A 19,061-nucleotide genomic window follows, 5' to 3' on the forward strand; every position below is an offset into this window, starting at 1 on the left:
CATCTGCAGCAAAGCACTGAGAATGGTGCCTGGCTTACAGAAAGTAACAGAACAAGTGTTTGTGAAAGAAAAATTCCCTCGTTCACCATCTCTTTTACCTATTTATTCAGAATTTTTCATAATAAAAGATAACCATATTAGACGTAAGTGAAAACACTGAAACTCACAGCTCTGTACCTTCTTACATGTTGTTCTATCTGCTTAATATATTCTCCTGAAGCTTCAGCTGTCTGAAAAAGACCTATTTAATCTTAAGATTCAGTTCAAGCTTAAGATTTCTCAGGAAAACTCTAATCCCTCCCCACAGCACCCAGTGCATACACTTCTAGCACAAGATAAAGTAACTGTTTACATCTGCCTCACCCACAACATAATGAGCTCTGAGTGCAGGGGCTCTCACTTTCACTGGCATCCTAGCAGCTTCATAAATATTTGATATTTGCTGCATGAAATTAAGGGGAAGATGTTGAGCAAATGGAACGAAACACTGGTTTCCCAACCCCTTTTCTACCTCTATTATCATCTGTATGCATAACATAATCCCACTAACATGGCAAATTGGAACTCAACGAGGCAGGGATGACAGATAAAAGCTATTTTTATTTCAAATCACTGAGCTAAAATAACATCTCAATGCTAAGAATAACATAGGTAGTAAATCACAACCCAAATACTAGATTCTCCAAGGATATGCCAATCACTCCTTAGGAGTTTAGGCCAAAAAGAATCAAGGGAAAAACACAGTATGAAGCCAGTTCATTTCTAACCTGGATGGCAGCTCCTCTCAAATAGAACCTTAAAGAGTCAGCCTTAAAGAGTATAATATAGATTGCCTCAGAGTTTTCTTATTTTGAAATTCACCATCCTAACAGTTACAGAATAGAAAGACATAATCCAGACAAGCTGGAGAACTATTTTCCGAGAGCTTTAAAATCAATGCCTAGCTCGCCTATGGGAAATCAATCAGAACATATATACACCAACTGCCTTAGTATCTTCACCTGGATAACTAGTATCTCAAAACGAACATGTCCCAAACCAATTTCTTGATCTCCCCTCCCATCCCAAAACAGAACCTCCTGCTGTCTTTCCAAACACAGTAAACAGAATACCACAAAGCCTTCTAATAGTCCCCCTGCTTCTGCACCTGTCTCCTCCACCCCCTATAACACTTAGCTTCCCCAGGCTATTCTCAACACAGCAGCCAGAGGGATCTTAAAATGTGGGTCAGCTCATAAATACCTCTCTGCTCAAACCTCCAATGACTTCCCATCTCACTCAGAATACAAAGTTACAATTGCCTATAATCTGAAGCCTATTACCTCTCTGATGTTATGTGCTGTGACTCTCTCCCTGCTAGCTCCATGGCAGCCACGGGGGCCTGCTGTTTTCCCTTGCACGTAACAGGTACTCTGCTATCTCGTGGCTTTGTGCATTTGCTGTATCTTCTGTCTGCAATTCTCTCCCTCCAGAAATCTGCATGGCTCATTCCCGGCCTCCTTTAGAGCTTTGCTTAATCAAATATTATCTTTCCACATAGGTCTTCCATGACCAACGTATTTATAAAATCACACCACCCGATCTCTAACTCCAGGGCTGCCTATCCCAGTTTCTGCTTTATTTTTCCTCCACTGCCCTCATCTGACATACTATTTTACTTATTCGCTGGTTTATCGCCTGTCCCTGTGTCACACATACCCCACTCTCCAGTAGAATATAAATGCTATGAGAGAAGGGGTTTTTGTCTCTTGTTCACTACTATATTCTGAGTTTCTAGAACAGTGACTGGTACAGAGCACTCAATAAGAATGCTAACTGTAAAATATACTACTCAAAGTACCTGAAAACCATTTAGGTTCAGACAACATAAACTTGGTCTAAAGTTTCCAAAAGGACAATACTTCAAGTTTTTTCTAGCGCACCTCCTTAATAGAGGAGGAAAGTATGGACGTATATACTGAGGTGGAAGTAGCAGGAAGGGTCAGGATTGGGGGTATAATATGAAGTAGCCCACCATAAGAACAAAATTTCTTTGAAGTTCCATGCTATTCCATAATGCATCTATATGTTTTAATATGAAAATGTGTTTATCCCTTTACCTTTGAGTAAGACTGATGCTCCAGGAAAAACGTGCCACATGTATTCTTCGCTTCAAGTACCTCCTAGCGATGTGTTTAAAAACTGTGGATTATGACCAAGTGATGCTTCTTAAAATTAATACAGTGGGTTGAAACTGGTATAAAAAAATAAAATAGAGGGGCACCCGGGTGGTGCAGTCAGTTAAGCGTCGACTCCTGATTTTGGCTCAAGTCACTGTGATCTCAGGGTTGTAAGATTGAGCCCTGCGTCAGGCTCCACACTCAGTGGGGAGTCTGCTTAAGACTCTCTCTTTCAAAATAAATAAATAAATCTTTAAAAAAAATAAATAAAATGGAAAGTATCATAGTGCATCTCATGAAGAGTTAAGTGATGTTTCCCAAAACTGTTTCAGCTTTATGTGTTCTGTGTGTGTACTGTGTAAAATACATTTCTTCTTGTAAGTTTCCATCAAGAAAGTATAAAAGCCATAATACACACCATGTTAAGGGCAAGCAGTGAAGAAATAGATTCAATGGGCAAAGGAACAGAATGCACACCTCAGCTTCTGCTTGGAGGATGCCTAAAACAGATCACAGATGGTACCAAAGAGCAGATGACCTAATCCTCTATTCCTCTGCTCCGTCACGTGCAACATGTGGCCATGACAATATGAACTTGCCTCTCAGGGACATCAACAGGAGGAGCAAGTAGAAATGATTATGAGGCACTTGGAAAACACAAGAGCGGGCTATAAATGCTTAATAATAATAATGATTTTTAAAAGTTACTTTCAGTGGCTGCTGGGGAAAGTGCAGCCTGTCAGCTTCAGCCTGTAACCAGCAATTAGTTTCCTTCCATAGTATAGGGAGCCTGCTGCAGTAGCTGCAGCCTCTTTATGGTGCACAGCTGGAGACGAACAGGCTAAATTAATATTCTAACCGTGTCCCAGTGTACTCAGAAGTACTATAAAAAGGTACGAGATGAACTCGGTCTGAACTCTGGTAAGTGCGGCCTCGCACAGAGAGAACCGCAGGAGGCGCTGCCACAGGAAAGACCCAGGCAAATGGCACACGCTCACCTCTGAGAGTGTATCATCCACTCTTCCACGACGTCACTCGTGACCTTTCCAAGTCTCTGAAGAATATTTTTTTCTTTCATTCCTCCTCTCCATTTAGCTTTTGGAAAGATTATTTGCAGGCTGGTCCAAGCTAGGACCAGGCAGTGACGCCAACCATCTCCAGTTCTCTGAGGAATGATGATTCAGATGTGTTTTAAGCACCACACCACCTAGTCCACAGATCCTCGGGGAATGGCTCTGAGTGACAGGTTTTTAATGGCACACAAACTGTGTGATGTATGTTGTCTGAAACTCAAGCAGAAGTAACTCTTTCTGCTAGCTGCTGGAGTTACTAGCTGTAGTTCTACATTCCTGGTCAATGCCAAAAAAGTATCTACCATCTTTAGTATAAACACGGTGTTCCATTTCAAACTCCACTGACCAATAAACTGAGACTTCTCAGAAATTGAAGTTTAAAGGAGAAAAGAAACTACAGTGAAAAATATAGCAGAAATAATCAGGAGACCTGCCACAGAAAGTGTCAATTTACTTTCCTTCCGATACTAATTAAATTTTGAACTTGAACAGCATCTTTCTTTAGTTTACTTCCAAGAAGGAGATTCAAACAAGAACCCTCTAGCTATATATTCTTTCTTACTCCACCCAACAAATGAGTTGGGATTACCTGGCCACTGAGCAGCCCGGTGCGTATCACAGATAAAAGCCATACTTGCTTACCCTCAGAAGGTTAGGACCTTCTCATTGTTAAGAGTGCGTGGACAGTGGAACTCCTTACAGGGAAAATGTGACAGGTTCCCCATCTCCTGCTAAAAGCAGTGGCGCCGTGTCTCTAATTCCCTCTTGGGCAACAACATGCACTCCAGCATTTGAAGGTTCTATGTTCAAATAGCTCTTAGAAGGGAAAGGAAAGCTCTGAACAGACCCCAGATGAGCTCTTAAACTGTAAATCCTCTAGTAGCATATATAATTACGGGGCTTTAGAACCGCAGTGAGATCCTAAGAGCCAAGCTCTCTTAGGAGGCCCTGTTTTGAAAGGAGGTGAAAAGAAACCAAAATAACCAGGACTCCTCCTGTGGTCCCCATCCCGTCAGGAGATCTGCTTAATCTCAATCTCAAAAAACTCCCAAAGAGTTTACACCACGAATTAGAACAGATTAGAACGCAGGCCAACTTAAATCTCCAGAACACCAAAGAGAAGATGAAGATTGTAAAGTGGTATGGATAGATGGTGGTTTAAAAGACTCTTGGATTAAACTGCCAAAATCTCGTATGGGCAGGGGTAAATCAGAATGACGACTGTCCACTGGAAGACCCCCAGGCGAAGCAGCAGCAGCGGCGTTAGACCTACTGGAATCAAACTGTGTAATTCTTTTGAAACTTAAACCAGACGCTCAAGTACTGCTTTAAAAAAGAAACCCCTCTCCTTCAAAGCCATTTGGAAACATTGTGGATAGGTCACAACGTTCACACAAGACGACCATGTGGAGGCAGAAAAAGCAGCCTACCCGTGGCAGTCACTCAAGGCACAAGCACCGCAGGTCGGGCCGAAAGCACAGCGCCAGCTTCATGACAGCTCACGCCAGAGTGGATGTCAGCCTAGAGGGGTCTCGCCCTTTTACTCCTTATCTCTGAATTTATAAACAATCACACCCATTCCTACCAAAGTAAACTCTTCTGATAGCAAGTGCAAAAATTCTGGAGTTGGAAAGTGCTAGACCATTAACTTTTAAAATTTTCTTTACTGTTCTCTTTCCCTTTAAAGGCAAAAGTTAGACTGTTCTGAGTATTTGAAAAAATTGTTTTCTAGCGAAGAATGGAGCAAAAAATACAATGAATATCTATTGGCGAAAGACAACCTTTTTTGCTCTTCCTATTAAAATTTGTCTCCCTGTAGCTTTGTGTCTATCAGGATTATGAAAAAGGCTTCTTTCTAGTCTCACAGTAAAAAGGAATTGTTCAGCTCTAATTCCTATAGGCATTCAAATGATTTTGGTTTTCTCTGAGGCCCTAAGACACTTATAGAGCACCCGTTAGCTTCCAAATTTACTCTGAAAATATCATCCAAAATAGTCTTAGGCAATTAGGATAGCAGTTTAATAAATAGTTGCATGGTGGTAATTTGTTTTATTTAAAGTGGCACATAGACATAGGTTAGCAACAGAAAAAGTTCTCCAAATATTAGAACAGTAACATATTCTATTTTCCTAGTTATCTCCAATGTTGGAATTAGGGTCCATTAATGTGCTGTGCTCTTGCCCCTTCAAATACTGATGAACAGAGTAAAGAGGCAACAGACTCTGTTTGCTTTGCCCACTTGAGAGAAAATGAATTTGCACTTGTAGTCCCTGATCAGAGTAAAATTGGGACTGAGGGGGACCTGGCTGGCTCAGTCGGTGGAGCATGTGACTCCTGATCTCAGGGTTGTAAATTCAAGCCCCAGGTTGGATGTAGAAATTACTTAAGAATAAAATCTTTTTTTTTTTTTTAAAGATTTTATTTATTTCTTTGACAGAGAGAAACACAGCGAGAGAGGGAACACAGGCAGGGGGAGTGGGAGAGGGAGAAGCAGGCTTCCCGCTGAGCAGGGAGCCCGATGTGGGACTCGATCCCAGCACTCTGGGATCATGACCTGAGCCGAAGGCAGACGCTTAACGACTGAGCCACCCAGGTGCCCTAAAAATAAAATCTTAAAAAAAAAAAAAAAAATTGGGACCAGGGCTAGACCCACTCAGGTAAAAGGAAAATAAAATCTTAAAAAAAAAAAAAATTGGGACCAGGGCCAGACCCACCCAGGTAAAAGGGCATTAAATCAGAGTCAGGGCTAGGCTATAAGGCCACTGCGAAACAACAGGCAGAGACAGTGTCTGGGGATACTCTGCTTGCTAAGATGAGGAGATGGCCTTGCTGAGTTTGGTTCAAGAACCACATGCATCTGATATTTGTAAACACTTCCTTAAATGAAAACAAAAAGTTCATTCAACACCAAATATTAAGTACTGTGTGCCAGGCATTGTTATTGTTCCGGGCACTGGGAGATAATACCAGTGCAGAAAAAACCCAGAGAGACAAAAACTGCTGCCCTTTTAGTTTGCATTCTAGTGGGAGAGGAGGTGAAGGTGATAATGAATAAGCACATTAAACAGTATTTAACATGGATAAGTGCTCTGGGGAAAAATAAGGGTAAGGGAGGGTCAAGAATACTGGGAGCAGACAGAGGAAGACTTGTTAAAAAGGTACTATTTTAGCAAAGGCCTGAAGGAGGTAAGTAAGCCATGCAGATATGCAGATTGGGAAAAGGAACATTCCAGACATGGGAAACAGCAAATTCAGCAAATTCTGAGGGTCAGCCTGGGAGCCAGTGTGGCCACAGTGGAGTAGGAAAGGTGGGCCAGATGCAATCAATGAGGAAAGGCACGGCTAGATCACAAAGGGCCCTACAGACCACTGCTGGGATTTTGGCTTTTCCAATTAGAAAAAAGTATCAGTGCAAGTTCTTCCACATTGGTGGGACTCTAACAGGGCAGTGGTATAGCAAAAATTAAGCAGTCATCATAACTCTGATAGAACCATGCCTGTGTGGACAGGGTCACTGGAGAGGGCAGCTGTGTGCCTCATAAGGAACCTGAGTCAACTCACTGATATGAGGAATCCTTAATCTCAGGAAACAAACTGAGGGTTGCTGGAGTGGGGGGGTGGGGGGGGAGGGATGGGGTGGCTGGGTGATAGACACTGGGGAGGGTATGTGCTATGGTGAGCGCTGTGAATTGTGCAAGACTGTTGAATCTCAGATCTGTACCTCTGAAACAAATAATGCAATATATGTTAAGAAAAAAAAATAGAAGAAGATACCAGGAGGGGAAGAATGAAGGGGGGAAATCGGAGGGGGAGAAGAACCATGAGAGACGATGGACTCTGAAAAACAAACTGAGGGTTCTAGAGGGGAGGGGGGTGGGGGATGGGTTAGCCTGGTGATGGGTATTAAAGAGGGCACGTTCTGCATGGAGCACTGGGTGTTATGCACAAACAATGAATCATGGAACACTACATCAAAAACTAATGATGTAATGTATGGTGATTAACATAACAATAAAAAAGTGGGGGGGGGAAAAAAAAGGAACCTGGGTCAAGGGAAAATAATGCTAAGATCCACTGCATCTGTTCCTGCTTCAGGTAGCTCCCACATTTTTAAGAAGTTTTAGATGTCAGGCAAAATAAATCAGAAACTTTTTTTTTTTAAGATTTCTTATTTATTTATTAGAGAGAGAGAGAGAAAGCAAGAGCGAGCAGGCACAGGGAGAAGCAGATTCCACTCTGAGTAAGGAGCCCGATGTGGGACTCGATCCCAGGACCCTGGGATCACGACCTGAGCTGAAGGCAGACGCTTAACCAACTGAGCCACCCAGCCATCCCAAAATAAATCAGAAACTTACAGCAAATGTAAATGTGATCTCTTTCTGCCAATATAGAACCTACCTGCCATACTATCTTGACCAATCTGGTTGCTATCCAGAAACCTCTATTGCAAACCCCAAATTCTCTCTTCCTCCAGCAGCCTACAACAGAATGATTCTATCCAGTTTCAGTTGTCAAAAACAGCCAGCAATATTTTCATAGGCCTTTCAGACTGCCTGACAGTTCCCTAAACCCTATGGTCTCACCTTAAACAGGTTCTGCCAGATCTCTATAGGCTCTAAACCTAAAGGCACCACTTTCTCTCTCTTTCCCTTGAGAGATCTAGCTGATGTGCCCTTGGTTGCAGCTGCCGCCTCTCAGAATACTATTTGCTGTGATGGCATGAACTGTTTGCTATGTAGGGCTTACTGTTAAACTTAAAAATAAATTTAACACATACTGTACTGAATCACAAAACAGTGAAGACAGGACTAGTAAACTACCAGTTAAAGTGACTAGATAATCCACACCCCAGTCTGGTATGTCGTAAGACAGAAGACCCAATGGAAATTCACAGACCTCAATAATGAGAGAGAATGAACATACTCATTTTTAAATCCTAGGCTAAAAGTGATCTAGAACCTAAACTAGGTTCTAGGTAATCAACATACAGTCTCAGATTAGTCAGCAGCAAATCAGAAATCAAACGGGTTCACAGGTGTGCCCATGCTCTGCCCCACTGTATTATCAAACCTTAACGCAGACAAAAGGAGGGCAGACAGGTTCCAAGATGCCTGGACAAACAGGCAGAACACCACGCGCAGATGCCAGCTCTGACTAGTTTTACTGGAGCAACAGATCAGACATAGAAGGGACAGAAATCATTCTCAGGAGCATGAGCCATGGAATTGAGAAGTTTTGTGCTTTCAGCCTTCCGACTCCTTCAATGGCTCCTGGAAAGGAACACTGTTACCCCACCAAGGACCACCATTTATTCACACACTTCTCAAAAATAATATTTTCCTTCGTCTCCAACTGCAACTGATTCTAAGTACATTTACCAGTGTCTCTATTTCTAACCACCTTTTCTACTTAAAATTAGAACAATAAAACTGGCATCTATTTGCAGTGCACACAAATAAATGTCCTTCCATAAATTTAGGCATTCCTGAAGTGGACTGAAAGAGAAAATGAATTCAGACTGAATATATTTTCATTATAGGCCCACCTAACTGATTTTCAGGCCCTATGAACCTTGATTCAGAGAGAAACTTGTTCTATAAAACCACAAGCTATAGAACTAGGATCTACACATAGAATTTAAAGGAAGACATATTTTAGTTCAATATAAATAACTTTTAACAGTTTCAAGATGAACGGGCCATTTTAGGGTAGTAAATCATTAGTAGTATTCATGTAGATGTTGAGATGCCATCACTGCTAATATAGGGTAAACTCGATCAGAAATAGGGCTTGGGGCTGGGTGGCTCAGTCGGTTAAGCGTCTGACTCTTCGTTTCAGCTCAGGTCATGATCTCAGGATTGTGAGATGGAGCCCCTCAGTGGGCTCTGCCGCTCAGCACAGAGTCTGCTTGAGATTCTCTCCCTCTCCCTCTCCTTTTGCCCCTTCCCCCTCTTGCTCTCTCTAATAAATAAATCTTAAAAAAAAAAAAAGAAATAGAGCTTGAAAGTTTTATTTTCAAGGTGTATGGACCTCAATACCATGAAGCCTCTGCATAACTCCTACATAAAAATTGTGAATAAAGCAAATTCTTTTATCTCACTGAACATGATGCTACAGCAAAATATGAGTGTAAATAGGAATGAGGGCAGGATATGGCTCTCAAGTGGGCTTCAATCCAGCTAAGAAAAATCCCAGTGAGCTCTCTTTAATTCCAGCTCATGATGTAGTGTAAAGCTTTAAGGCTTTGCATAAAGATTATCAGCCATAATGAGAACAGAGGGACTAGAAAGAGATACCTACTTTTTATTCAGAATTCAAAGTCCCCTACTGCATAAAGATCACATGGTTACATCTACTTTCCAATTATTTATCAAATCAAAACCACAAAACTGATTCCATTTTTCATCGACTCCTAACTTACCATCACGATATAAAGACGGCTGGGATTTTAATAGATGAAAACCCACAAATCACTTTTATTACCACTTTAGAACTACTGTGTGAAATTCATTATTTGCTCAAGATTTGCAGCTTGGGCCTCTGTTACTTGAGTAATCTGATCTCAGAGACCCTTTTTTTTTTTTTTTTTATGAGGAACTAGGTCCCAAGCTTGGGTGTTTTGAGAACTGAATTCTGGATTTCAGGAACTGTGTGCTGCCATTGACGCCAGATTTACAATCCACTGGACCACCTCTGCTTTCTTGTCTACTGCTTACGGGTAGTTATTCAAACAGGGTAGTTGCTATTAATAGATATATCCTAAAAGAGAGTCTCAGAAGCCAGTAGTTGACTGAAAGACAAAAGATACTGCTTAGTAGAATCTTGATTACCTTAATAAAAAGGATAAGGAGTATTCTGAACAGGGATAACCTAGTAAAAAAGCAATATGTAGTATATAAGATACTCTAATTTCTCAGATAAGACATGAAAAGTACATCAAATTTGAAGCAGCAATCACAGAAAGTAATTTTCTCTTTCTTTGGTAGTAACATGTTTTCATCCTTCATAACCAAGCCTCCATGACCTACATATTGCTAATGGAATATTTCAGGTTCGTCCTGTCTACAGGGGTTATTTTCAGCACTGGATCTATCTGTCCAACCTGGGAATCTCTTATAGTTCCCATAAAATCCACCACTTCAAGGACTCCACAGCTATTCAAGCAGCATGCAGTCCCATAAAAGCAATCAGAGTGCACAGTCCTCAACTGTGGATCCTGGAAGACCAAAGGAGGTTTTTAACACTGAACTTGTTTGGCCTGCACAACAGTCAAGAAAACTCAGCAAATGCCAATCTGGTTAGCTTCATCTGATGGAAGCTGCTGAAAAGGTCTTCCATTTGGAAGCATTTATCAGTTTTTCTGGTATAATAGCTACAGCTGTGGGCTTTCTGAGTGTGAACTGACATATGTAAGCCATGAAATATCAGGGACAGGCACCATCTGCAACTGATTGTCTCACAGGCTGCGACTCAAATGTAGGAGTAGCAAGGGACAGAATTTTCTCAAGGCCATACACTGGCAAAAAAAAAAAGCCTTTTGGCTAAGATCTTAAAGGTATGAATAAATAGGACTGTAAGATTGTGTTCTTTGCAGCTGGGATCTTCAGCACTTTCTGCCCTAATCATTCAAAGGTTGAAATGAAAGAAGTTGTTTTAGAAGAGACCTTCAAAGAAAAAAACTGAGAGACGTTTTCGCTAATATTCATCCTCCTATCAAACAATACTTATGTGATCGATAAGAAACACCATATACAGGAGAAACCCAATTCTTTATCCATAGGTTTACCTCTAAGGCTCCCAATTATAGAAGGAAGAATTTTTATAAAGGTGCTATCAGACTTTCAGGTAAAGATAGTAGACTGAAAATCACAAGGAAAATTTCTTTCTCCTGAAACAATTTCTGCCATAATTAAAGAAAAAAAATTTAAAGGTATAAATTACAAAGATAGGGAAGGAAAAAAAATACAATAGCAACAAAATCTTGGTGTCTGTAAAAGACATGGATCAGCAGCAACACCACCATAATTCTCAAAAGCTCAGGACTGGCAGCACGTCTGGAACTGTATGGAGGGGAAATGTAGGGAGGGAGTGTCAAAAGAAAAAGGATTAAGATGCTGTTGGAGTCCCAAATCCCCACCACCACTCTATGCTACCTTAGCCCCTCAGCAAAAAAAGTGAAGATTAATTCTTTTAGAGGATAAAATACATGATACTTTGAGGGGGATGCCAGGCATGGCTGAGGGGTGGTGGATTCAGTGAATTTATGCATAATGAATGCTGAGACTCTCCAGCCATCTTTCCCAATTTAGCTGCCAAAAAGCTGGCATAAAGCCTTTATATTCTAGACAAGAGAGTCAAAGATAATTTTTGGAAGAATTAAGCCAGCCCAAGAAGACAGACGTGAAAGTACTGACACAGAGGATTCCAGCTGCCCTCAGTGATGAGTAAACTGGAACTCTGGTCCTGGGTCTCATGGTTTAGAAAGCCACACTCTGATCCTCCTCTGGCCTCCCTGCAACCCACGGACAGAAGAATCATCAGGACCAAAGAGAGATGCCCAGATAGAACACACAGAATCTACTGGCAGACAGACCCAACACCGTTTTCAGGGCCTGCTGCAGATATTGAAATTTTACAGATGAAATGGTATGTCTGAGATTTGCCTCAAAATATTATGGAGTAGGGCTGTGGACAGGGGTATAGATGAAACAATATTAACTACAGATAATCACTGAAGCTCAACGATGGGTATGGTATACAGGGACTCATTACACTATTCTGTTTACTTTTGTAATGTTATGAATTTTCCATAAAAAGTTTTTAGAAAGTAAAGCAAAAGGAGAAAGAGATGGAAAATAAGAGGGAAAAACAGGGATTGGCTCAGAAGGGTCAACATCCAAATGAAAAGACTTCTAATAAGAGAAACAGAAAATAAAGGGAGATCTACAAAAGTTAAAAAAAAAAAAAAAATTCCCAGAACCAAGGGTTACAAGCTTCCACTATGAAAGAGCCCAGTGAGTCACCTAGTACAATGGGTGACAAGGGACTGATACCTCTAGAGGCACATCATGTGAAATTTCACAATATGAGGGATAAAGAAAGGATCTTAAAAGCTTTAAATGAGAAAGAACACAGCGCAAAAAAAAAAAAAAAAAATCAAGAATCAGAATAGCATCAGACTAGAAGCAAAATGATTTCTAACCTAGATATACAGAAACTGTCAGAAAGTATGAAGAAGACATTTTAAAACATGTGAAACTTCAAAAACTTTATTCTCTACATACCCATTCTCAGGAAGCTACCAGAGGGAGGATGTTTTTCATCAAAATGAGGAAGTAATCAAAGAAAAGAACCATATAATAGGAGACCCAACATAGAAGAGAGAAGGCAATGAACCACAGAGTGATGATGAAGGGAGATCCCAGGATGACAGCCATCTTTCACACATAAGAAAATCAGTCCAGAATAGAGCAGGTCAAAAGACTCTAGAGGGGACTTCAAGAAAGTGAAAGTGATAGACCTTTTTGAAGGGTCTGATCTCATGGGAAGTTGGGACTGAATTATGGTTAAAAACACAAAAAAATTAAGCAAATAAGAAGAGACAGGTATTAACAGGTAAGTATCCAACTACTTACAAAAAAGTTTTATGGAGAAAAAGATAATTACACTTCATAGCTCAGCTTTGAAGTATAGTCCTAATAATGTAAACATTGGGGGTGCCTGGGTGGCTCAGTCTGTTAAGTGTCTGACTCTTGGTTTTGGCTTGGGTCATGATCTCAGGATCATGGGATTGAGCCCCAAGTGGTGAGCAGGGAGTCTGCTTGTCCCTCTCCCTCTGCTCCTCACCTCGCCCCTCAAATAAATAAGTAAAATCTTTAAAAAAAAAAAATAACGTAAACACTGAACTCTGATTAAAGCAAATTCTGAGCTAGCTCTGTCAGGAAAACAGGAGGATAGGACATAGGCATGAAGAGGACATCAGTGAGTGCAGAAAGATGTTAAAGAACACCTAAAATGGAAAAATCCAGAAGTCACAATACAAGCATTTTACTCAGAGAGGTAAATGCAAAAAGTCTCAACTGCAAGAAGCAAGAGAGATTGACTATAGAAAGAGAAAACTGGGGCCATGCTGGGGAGAAAAGGCTGGGGGACTGGGTTGTTCTGAACTAACTATACAACTAGTTGACTCTTTAAATTTTTTTTAGGAACGCCTGGGTAGCTCAGTTGTTAAGCATCTGCCTTCGGCTCAGGTCATCCCAGGGTCCTGGAATCGATTCCCACAGGGGGCTCCTTGCTCAGCAGGGAGCCTGCTTCTCCCTCTGCCTGCTCTGCCTGCTGCTTGTGCTCTCTCCCTCTCTCTCTCTGATAAATAAATAAAATCTTCTAAAATAATTGTTTTTAAAACCCTGGACAAAATTAAAACCAATGATCTCATCAGGGTTTATAGCCCAGTGAGAAAGGAAGCCAAGCAGCGGTGAGAACTCTACAGCATCTGCGCAAAGCCCAGGATGAACACCTGTTCTGTCTTAAGTCTACTGTCTTTTCGCAGACACTGACTTGAAGAAGCAGTCACTCGCCAGGTGTCAAGTTTGAAGAAGTATATTGGGAAAATGTTTCTAAGCAACTAACAGAGATGAAATGAAAGTCAAGGATATCAGAGTCAGAGAGACTCATTTAGAAGTAATTCATTTAGACATTTGTTAATGTTTTTGTTTTATTTAAATAGAGGGAATTAATTCTCTTTTTAAAAGAATATAATTGTATGCTATAAATAAATTCAAGAGAAGATCCCACCAGAGGCAAGCTAAACTCTTATTTATAAATTGGATTCGCAAAGGCTTTAACAACCAACATCGGTATAGTAGGAGACATTTTCTAGGCTCACATCTTTACTAGGTACTTAATTCTTGTCTCTAAGGCAGACTATATTTTACATTTTAAGAGAGAACAGTGTCTTTTTAACCTTTCAATAGTGTTTCAGACAGACTATGAGCCAGTAAGTTGTTTACTGAGCACTGTAATGAAACGTTTTTGTATTAAGTGCTACACGACAGTTCTGGCAGCTGGGTTTATTTGTCCTATATATTGATATGAAATTAGCCAAAATAGTTTAACCCACACTGCCTTCAAAATTTCGTTTCCTCAAACTCCAAACATTTTTTTTCTTTCCTGATTTTATGGTCTGAAGTAGAAAAGCACTCATTTTCCCATGTGAGTTCTTGAATTCAAACACTATGCAAATATAATGTTTAAATGCCAATCAATCTTTACCTGGCTTTATCTGGATCTTTATGATCTAAGCTTGTTGGAGTTAATATTTGATTCTTTTTGTTTATACTGGGACAAGGGCAGAATGGAAGGTGAAATCTAAAGTAAACCACCCACCTTAAGCTAGCCATTACTTTCAACTAGTACCAGCAGACATTAAATAGAGCTGCTCATAGTGGGGGGGAAAAAAGTGTTTCTCTTTTAAGTTTTTGCTTATCTTCTCCACTGGGAAATGTCAATTAATGAGAAAATCACCATAATTATGACATCCTTGACAGAAGATATAAAATTTTTAAAAGTCTGCTTCTTCTAACTTCAGGTTTACAAAAACAAAAATTTACTAGTCCTAATCAGTACTTTTGAGGGAAGGATTTGGACTAAGATTCAACTGCTCTTATGAGGGTTCCTTATTCGGGATGTTCATTTCACTGAATGAGAAATGGAAATACAAATAGGAAGGTAAACTGACATTCATTTCTTTATTATCTCCTTTTTGTTTTAAAAGCAGAAAAATTTGCCCTGGTTTCTGTGACCCAAATTCCTTTTCCCACTTCTACAGTAAAGCATTCTTGCAGTCATGCTGACTGTCCTCAAATACTGTGCTAGAGGCTCTATGGGCCAACAGGAGGTTAGATTTCCATGAAAAAGGAGCAGGTGTAGATTTGGGTTAGTTCCTTACTTCAGGATTCTGTGCTGGAAAAGTCCCTTAACACGCTGCTCGCATCATAGTAACAGCCAATTCCATCTGCACAGTAATCCTGGTTTTGTTCTTCTAGTCTGAGCCAAGTTCTTTCATGACTCACTCGTCTTTGCTCCAAATCATTATACCCTTTGCAGAGAAAGAGGCATCCACTAACTGTGGCAACAAGGTAGTGAACTGGTGAACAGGCCTGGTGTGCTGGTATTTAAACTACCAAAGAACATTAGTCTTAACTCCAAGTAATTGTACTGGTGATGTCTCACCATCAGTACTAGGATTCACCCTGGTATTTCCAGATGATTGAGCAATGGTATCCCACCTGTCTTGACTGGAAAGTAGAAGGTTGATATTTTTCTTTAATCATTTTAAACATATTTTATATTTTTAGTCTCATTCAGGCTATTCATTTCAAGTTCTTGGTGGAAGGGGAGTCCTCATCCTCTGTCTGCTGTGTCTTCTGTCTTTCATAGTATACCTTTCCCTCTTTTTATGGTTCAAACTGTGAGCTTTCTTTCTTTTTTTAAAAAGACTATTTATTTGAGAGAGAGAGAGCACACACAAGTGGGGCAGAGGGGCAGAGGGAGAGGGAGAAGCAGGCTTCCCGCCGAGCAGGGAGCCCAATGAGGGACTCGATCCCAGGACACTGGGATCATGACCTGAGCGGAAGGCAGATGCTCAACCGACTGTGCCTCCTAGGCGCTGCCCCTGTGAGCTCACTTTGAAAAGAGATTTTCTTTTCAGCTGGGAGTCCTGATGGCTCTGAAGCTTAGAGCTGTTGCAAAATGACTGCTTTGCATTTGCTTCTGCCAGGTACCCTGGGTTTCACCAGTCCTGGACCAATTTTACATTAATTTATTGGTTTGGAGAACATTGTACCTAAGTTTGGGCTATATGCCCATATATTATGCCATGTATGGCAAAACACTGGGTCCTGGATTTGTCATAAGAGGGCATGCAGAATGCTGGTCAGAGAGAAACTTTTCCATCACCTGCCTTACTGTAAACAGTTTTCCCAGTTTCCCGTCCACTGAGGGAGTTACCTTCCAGGGTATTAGCTTTGTGCAGAGATCACTTACAGTTCCCAATCTCAGGTGGACCCAGGGCTGTCTCTCTTGTCCTTGTGAGCATTTAAAAACCCACAACATCGAGGGCTTATATCTGTATTAATAACCCTTTGATACTGCTACACTTGAGCTTATAAGCTTACTAGTCTGCCTTCATGTTGCTTGAACCCCAGAAGGCTTATATTTCAAAGAGAAATTCAAAACAGATGAAAACTGAATGAAACTCTCAGCTAGTACTTAAGCATTCTAAAAAATTCAGTATTTTCAAGATCGAGAGGCTCTTGTAGACCTGATAAAGTTCTGAGCTCCTCTAAGACACTGCTACTTATCATAGTTATGTGCTAATAGGGGGCCTTTAAATCCAAATAACTCTATTTGTGGTTGTGTGTTCAAAGATAACCTCTACATAAATCTGTTCTCATATAAATGACAAATTCACTACAAAAGTCTTTTAGAAAAAAGGTTTATAAATAAGATCTTTAAAAGTTTCTAAATGTTTGTTGAGTAAAAGAATGAGTAACTTCCTGTGTTACTCATTCTTTTACTCATTGGTGCCTGGTGCCAGCTAGGCACCAATCTGACCTTTTTTTTTTTTTTTTTTTTTAAAAAAAAGGGGCGGGCACCTGGGTGGCTCAGTTGGTTAAGCAAACGACTCTTGATTTCATCTAAGGTCATGATCTCAGGGTCATGATACCGAGCCCTGAGTTGGGCTCCGCACTGGGTATGCAGCCTGCTTAAGATTCTCTCTCTCTCCCTCTGCCCCTCCCTTGTGCTCTCTAAATAAATGAATAAACAAACTCTTCTCCAATAGTTATTTCAAATCTGAATACTCCATGACCAAATCTTAATATGAGGAAGAGAGAGTGGTTGTTTCATACATAAATGAAATAAAATCGGAAAGGTATCAAGTTGCACCCCCTGAGGGAAGTAAAACTCTAACCTGCAGGTTATTCAGAGGTTCCATCTTCATGACTGGGCCCAAGGTGTTGAGAGGCAGGGAGACATCAATGCTCTGGTTTGGCATGAGCGGTGTATGGATGGCCAGAGGAGTGCTGGGGATGACACCAAAGCTACGAAAAAGGATGAAAAAATTCCAGAGGTTAATCAGGAGGCAAGATTTAGCCACATCTTTGGGTTTCAATGGCTCTTTACTCCATTTGAACATAATTTTTAATAAAATTAAATGGAAGAAACAATGGAACCAAGATGCTTAATTCTAATTTGCTGTAAACTGATTACAATATAACCCGTTTCCCATTAAATGGATTTGAGGAAGGAGAAAACATTCATAAGCACAGAATTGCTTTGCTAGTTTCTTATGTTTCACACCACTAGAGGGCCAGATTTAATAAGTTTCTTTCTCTCTCTTTTTAAAAACATCTTTCCTTAGAAAATCCTTGGGAGAAAGAAGACTTAAGAATACACACCCTAGGGGCACCTGGGTGGCTCAGTTGTTAAGCATCTGCCTTCGGCTCAGGTCATGATCTCAGGGTCCCGGGATTGAGCCCCGCATCAGGCTCCTGCTCAGCAGGAAGCCTGCTTCTCCCTCTCCCACTCCCCCTGCTTGTATTCCCTCTCTTGCTGTCTCTCTCTGTATTAATAAAATCTTTAAAAAAAAAAAAAAAAGAATATACACTCTATAAAGTACAATAAATTGACATTATTTCACTAGCTTGATAACCTGCCTTAGTAATCCAGAAGATTACTTATTGGTAATTCTAATTTTCTTTTTTGTTTACCTATGCAAGACACAATCACTAGAAAAGAGACAGTGAAAGTAAAGCAAAATTGATTGGCTTAGACATTCCAAACGACTAGGACCAGCTGGTCACTTTCTAAGCCTGAGGCACAGAGTGTGCACCCACCAGTTTGACTTCACAGAGAAGCCTGTCTAATAACAATACAAGAATAGTAAAGAGATGGGAAAAACCTGAGTCTGGAGTTACATAAATAACAAATACATATGAGAGCAGACGTGTTTTGTTTTTGCTTTTTTTTTTTGAGAGTGTACACTAGAGAAAGTGAGCATACGCCCAAGCAGGGAGGGTGGGAGGGGCAGAAGGAGAGAGAGAATCTTAAGCAGGCTCCACGCCCAGCACAGGGCTCAATCTCATGACCCTGAGATCATGACCTGAGCTGAAATCAAGAATTGGACACTTAACAGACTGAGCCACCCACGTGCCCCAAGAACAGACATGTCTTATGTACAAGAAATATAAGAATTTCTTTTTTAATTTTTTTTATTTTATGTTAATCCCCATACATTACATCATTAGTTTTAGATATAGTGTTCCATGATTCATTGTTTGTGCATAACACCCAGTGCTCCATGCAGAACGTGCCCTCCTCAATACCCATCACCAGGCTAACCCATCCTCCCACCCCCCTCCCCTCTAGAACCCTCAGTTTGTTTTTCAGAGTCCATCGTCTCTCATGGTTCTTCTCCCCCTCCGATTTTCCCCCCTTCATTCTTCCCCTCCTGCTACATTCTTCTTCTTCTTTTTTTCTTTCTTAACATATATTGCATTATTTGTTTCAGAGGTACAGATCTGAGATTCAACAGTCTTGCACAATTCACAGCGCTTACCAGAGCACATACCCTCCCCAGTGTCCATCACCCAGTCACCCCATCCCTCCCACCCCACCCCCCACTCCAGCAACCCTCAGTTTGTTTCCTGAGATTAAGAATTCCTCATATCAGTGAGGTCATATGATACACGTCTTTCTCTGTTTGACTTATTTCGCTCAGCATAATACCCTCCAGTTCCATCCACGTCGTTGCAGATGGCAAGATCTT

General features: G+C 40.8%; 1 protein-coding gene across 3 annotated transcripts in view; it reads right to left on the bottom strand.

Annotated features, from left to right (window-relative positions):
• AP2B1 (adaptor related protein complex 2 subunit beta 1) overlaps positions 1-19,061 on the bottom strand; it is a 125,593-nt gene that overhangs the window by 18,545 nt on the left and 87,987 nt on the right. For all 3 annotated transcript variants that reach the window (XM_032429313.1, XM_032429311.1, XM_032429312.1), the window contains one exon: positions 17,205-17,334. In XM_032429313.1, the coding sequence (XP_032285204.1) occupies positions 17,205-17,334 (130 nt within the window). The remainder of the gene's footprint in view (positions 1-17,204; positions 17,335-19,061) is intronic.

The sequence above is a fragment of the Phoca vitulina genome, unplaced genomic scaffold (assembly GCF_004348235.1).
Source record: "Phoca vitulina isolate PV1807 unplaced genomic scaffold, GSC_HSeal_1.0 scaffold40, whole genome shotgun sequence".
Classification (NCBI taxonomy): Eukaryota; Metazoa; Chordata; class Mammalia; order Carnivora; family Phocidae; genus Phoca; species Phoca vitulina.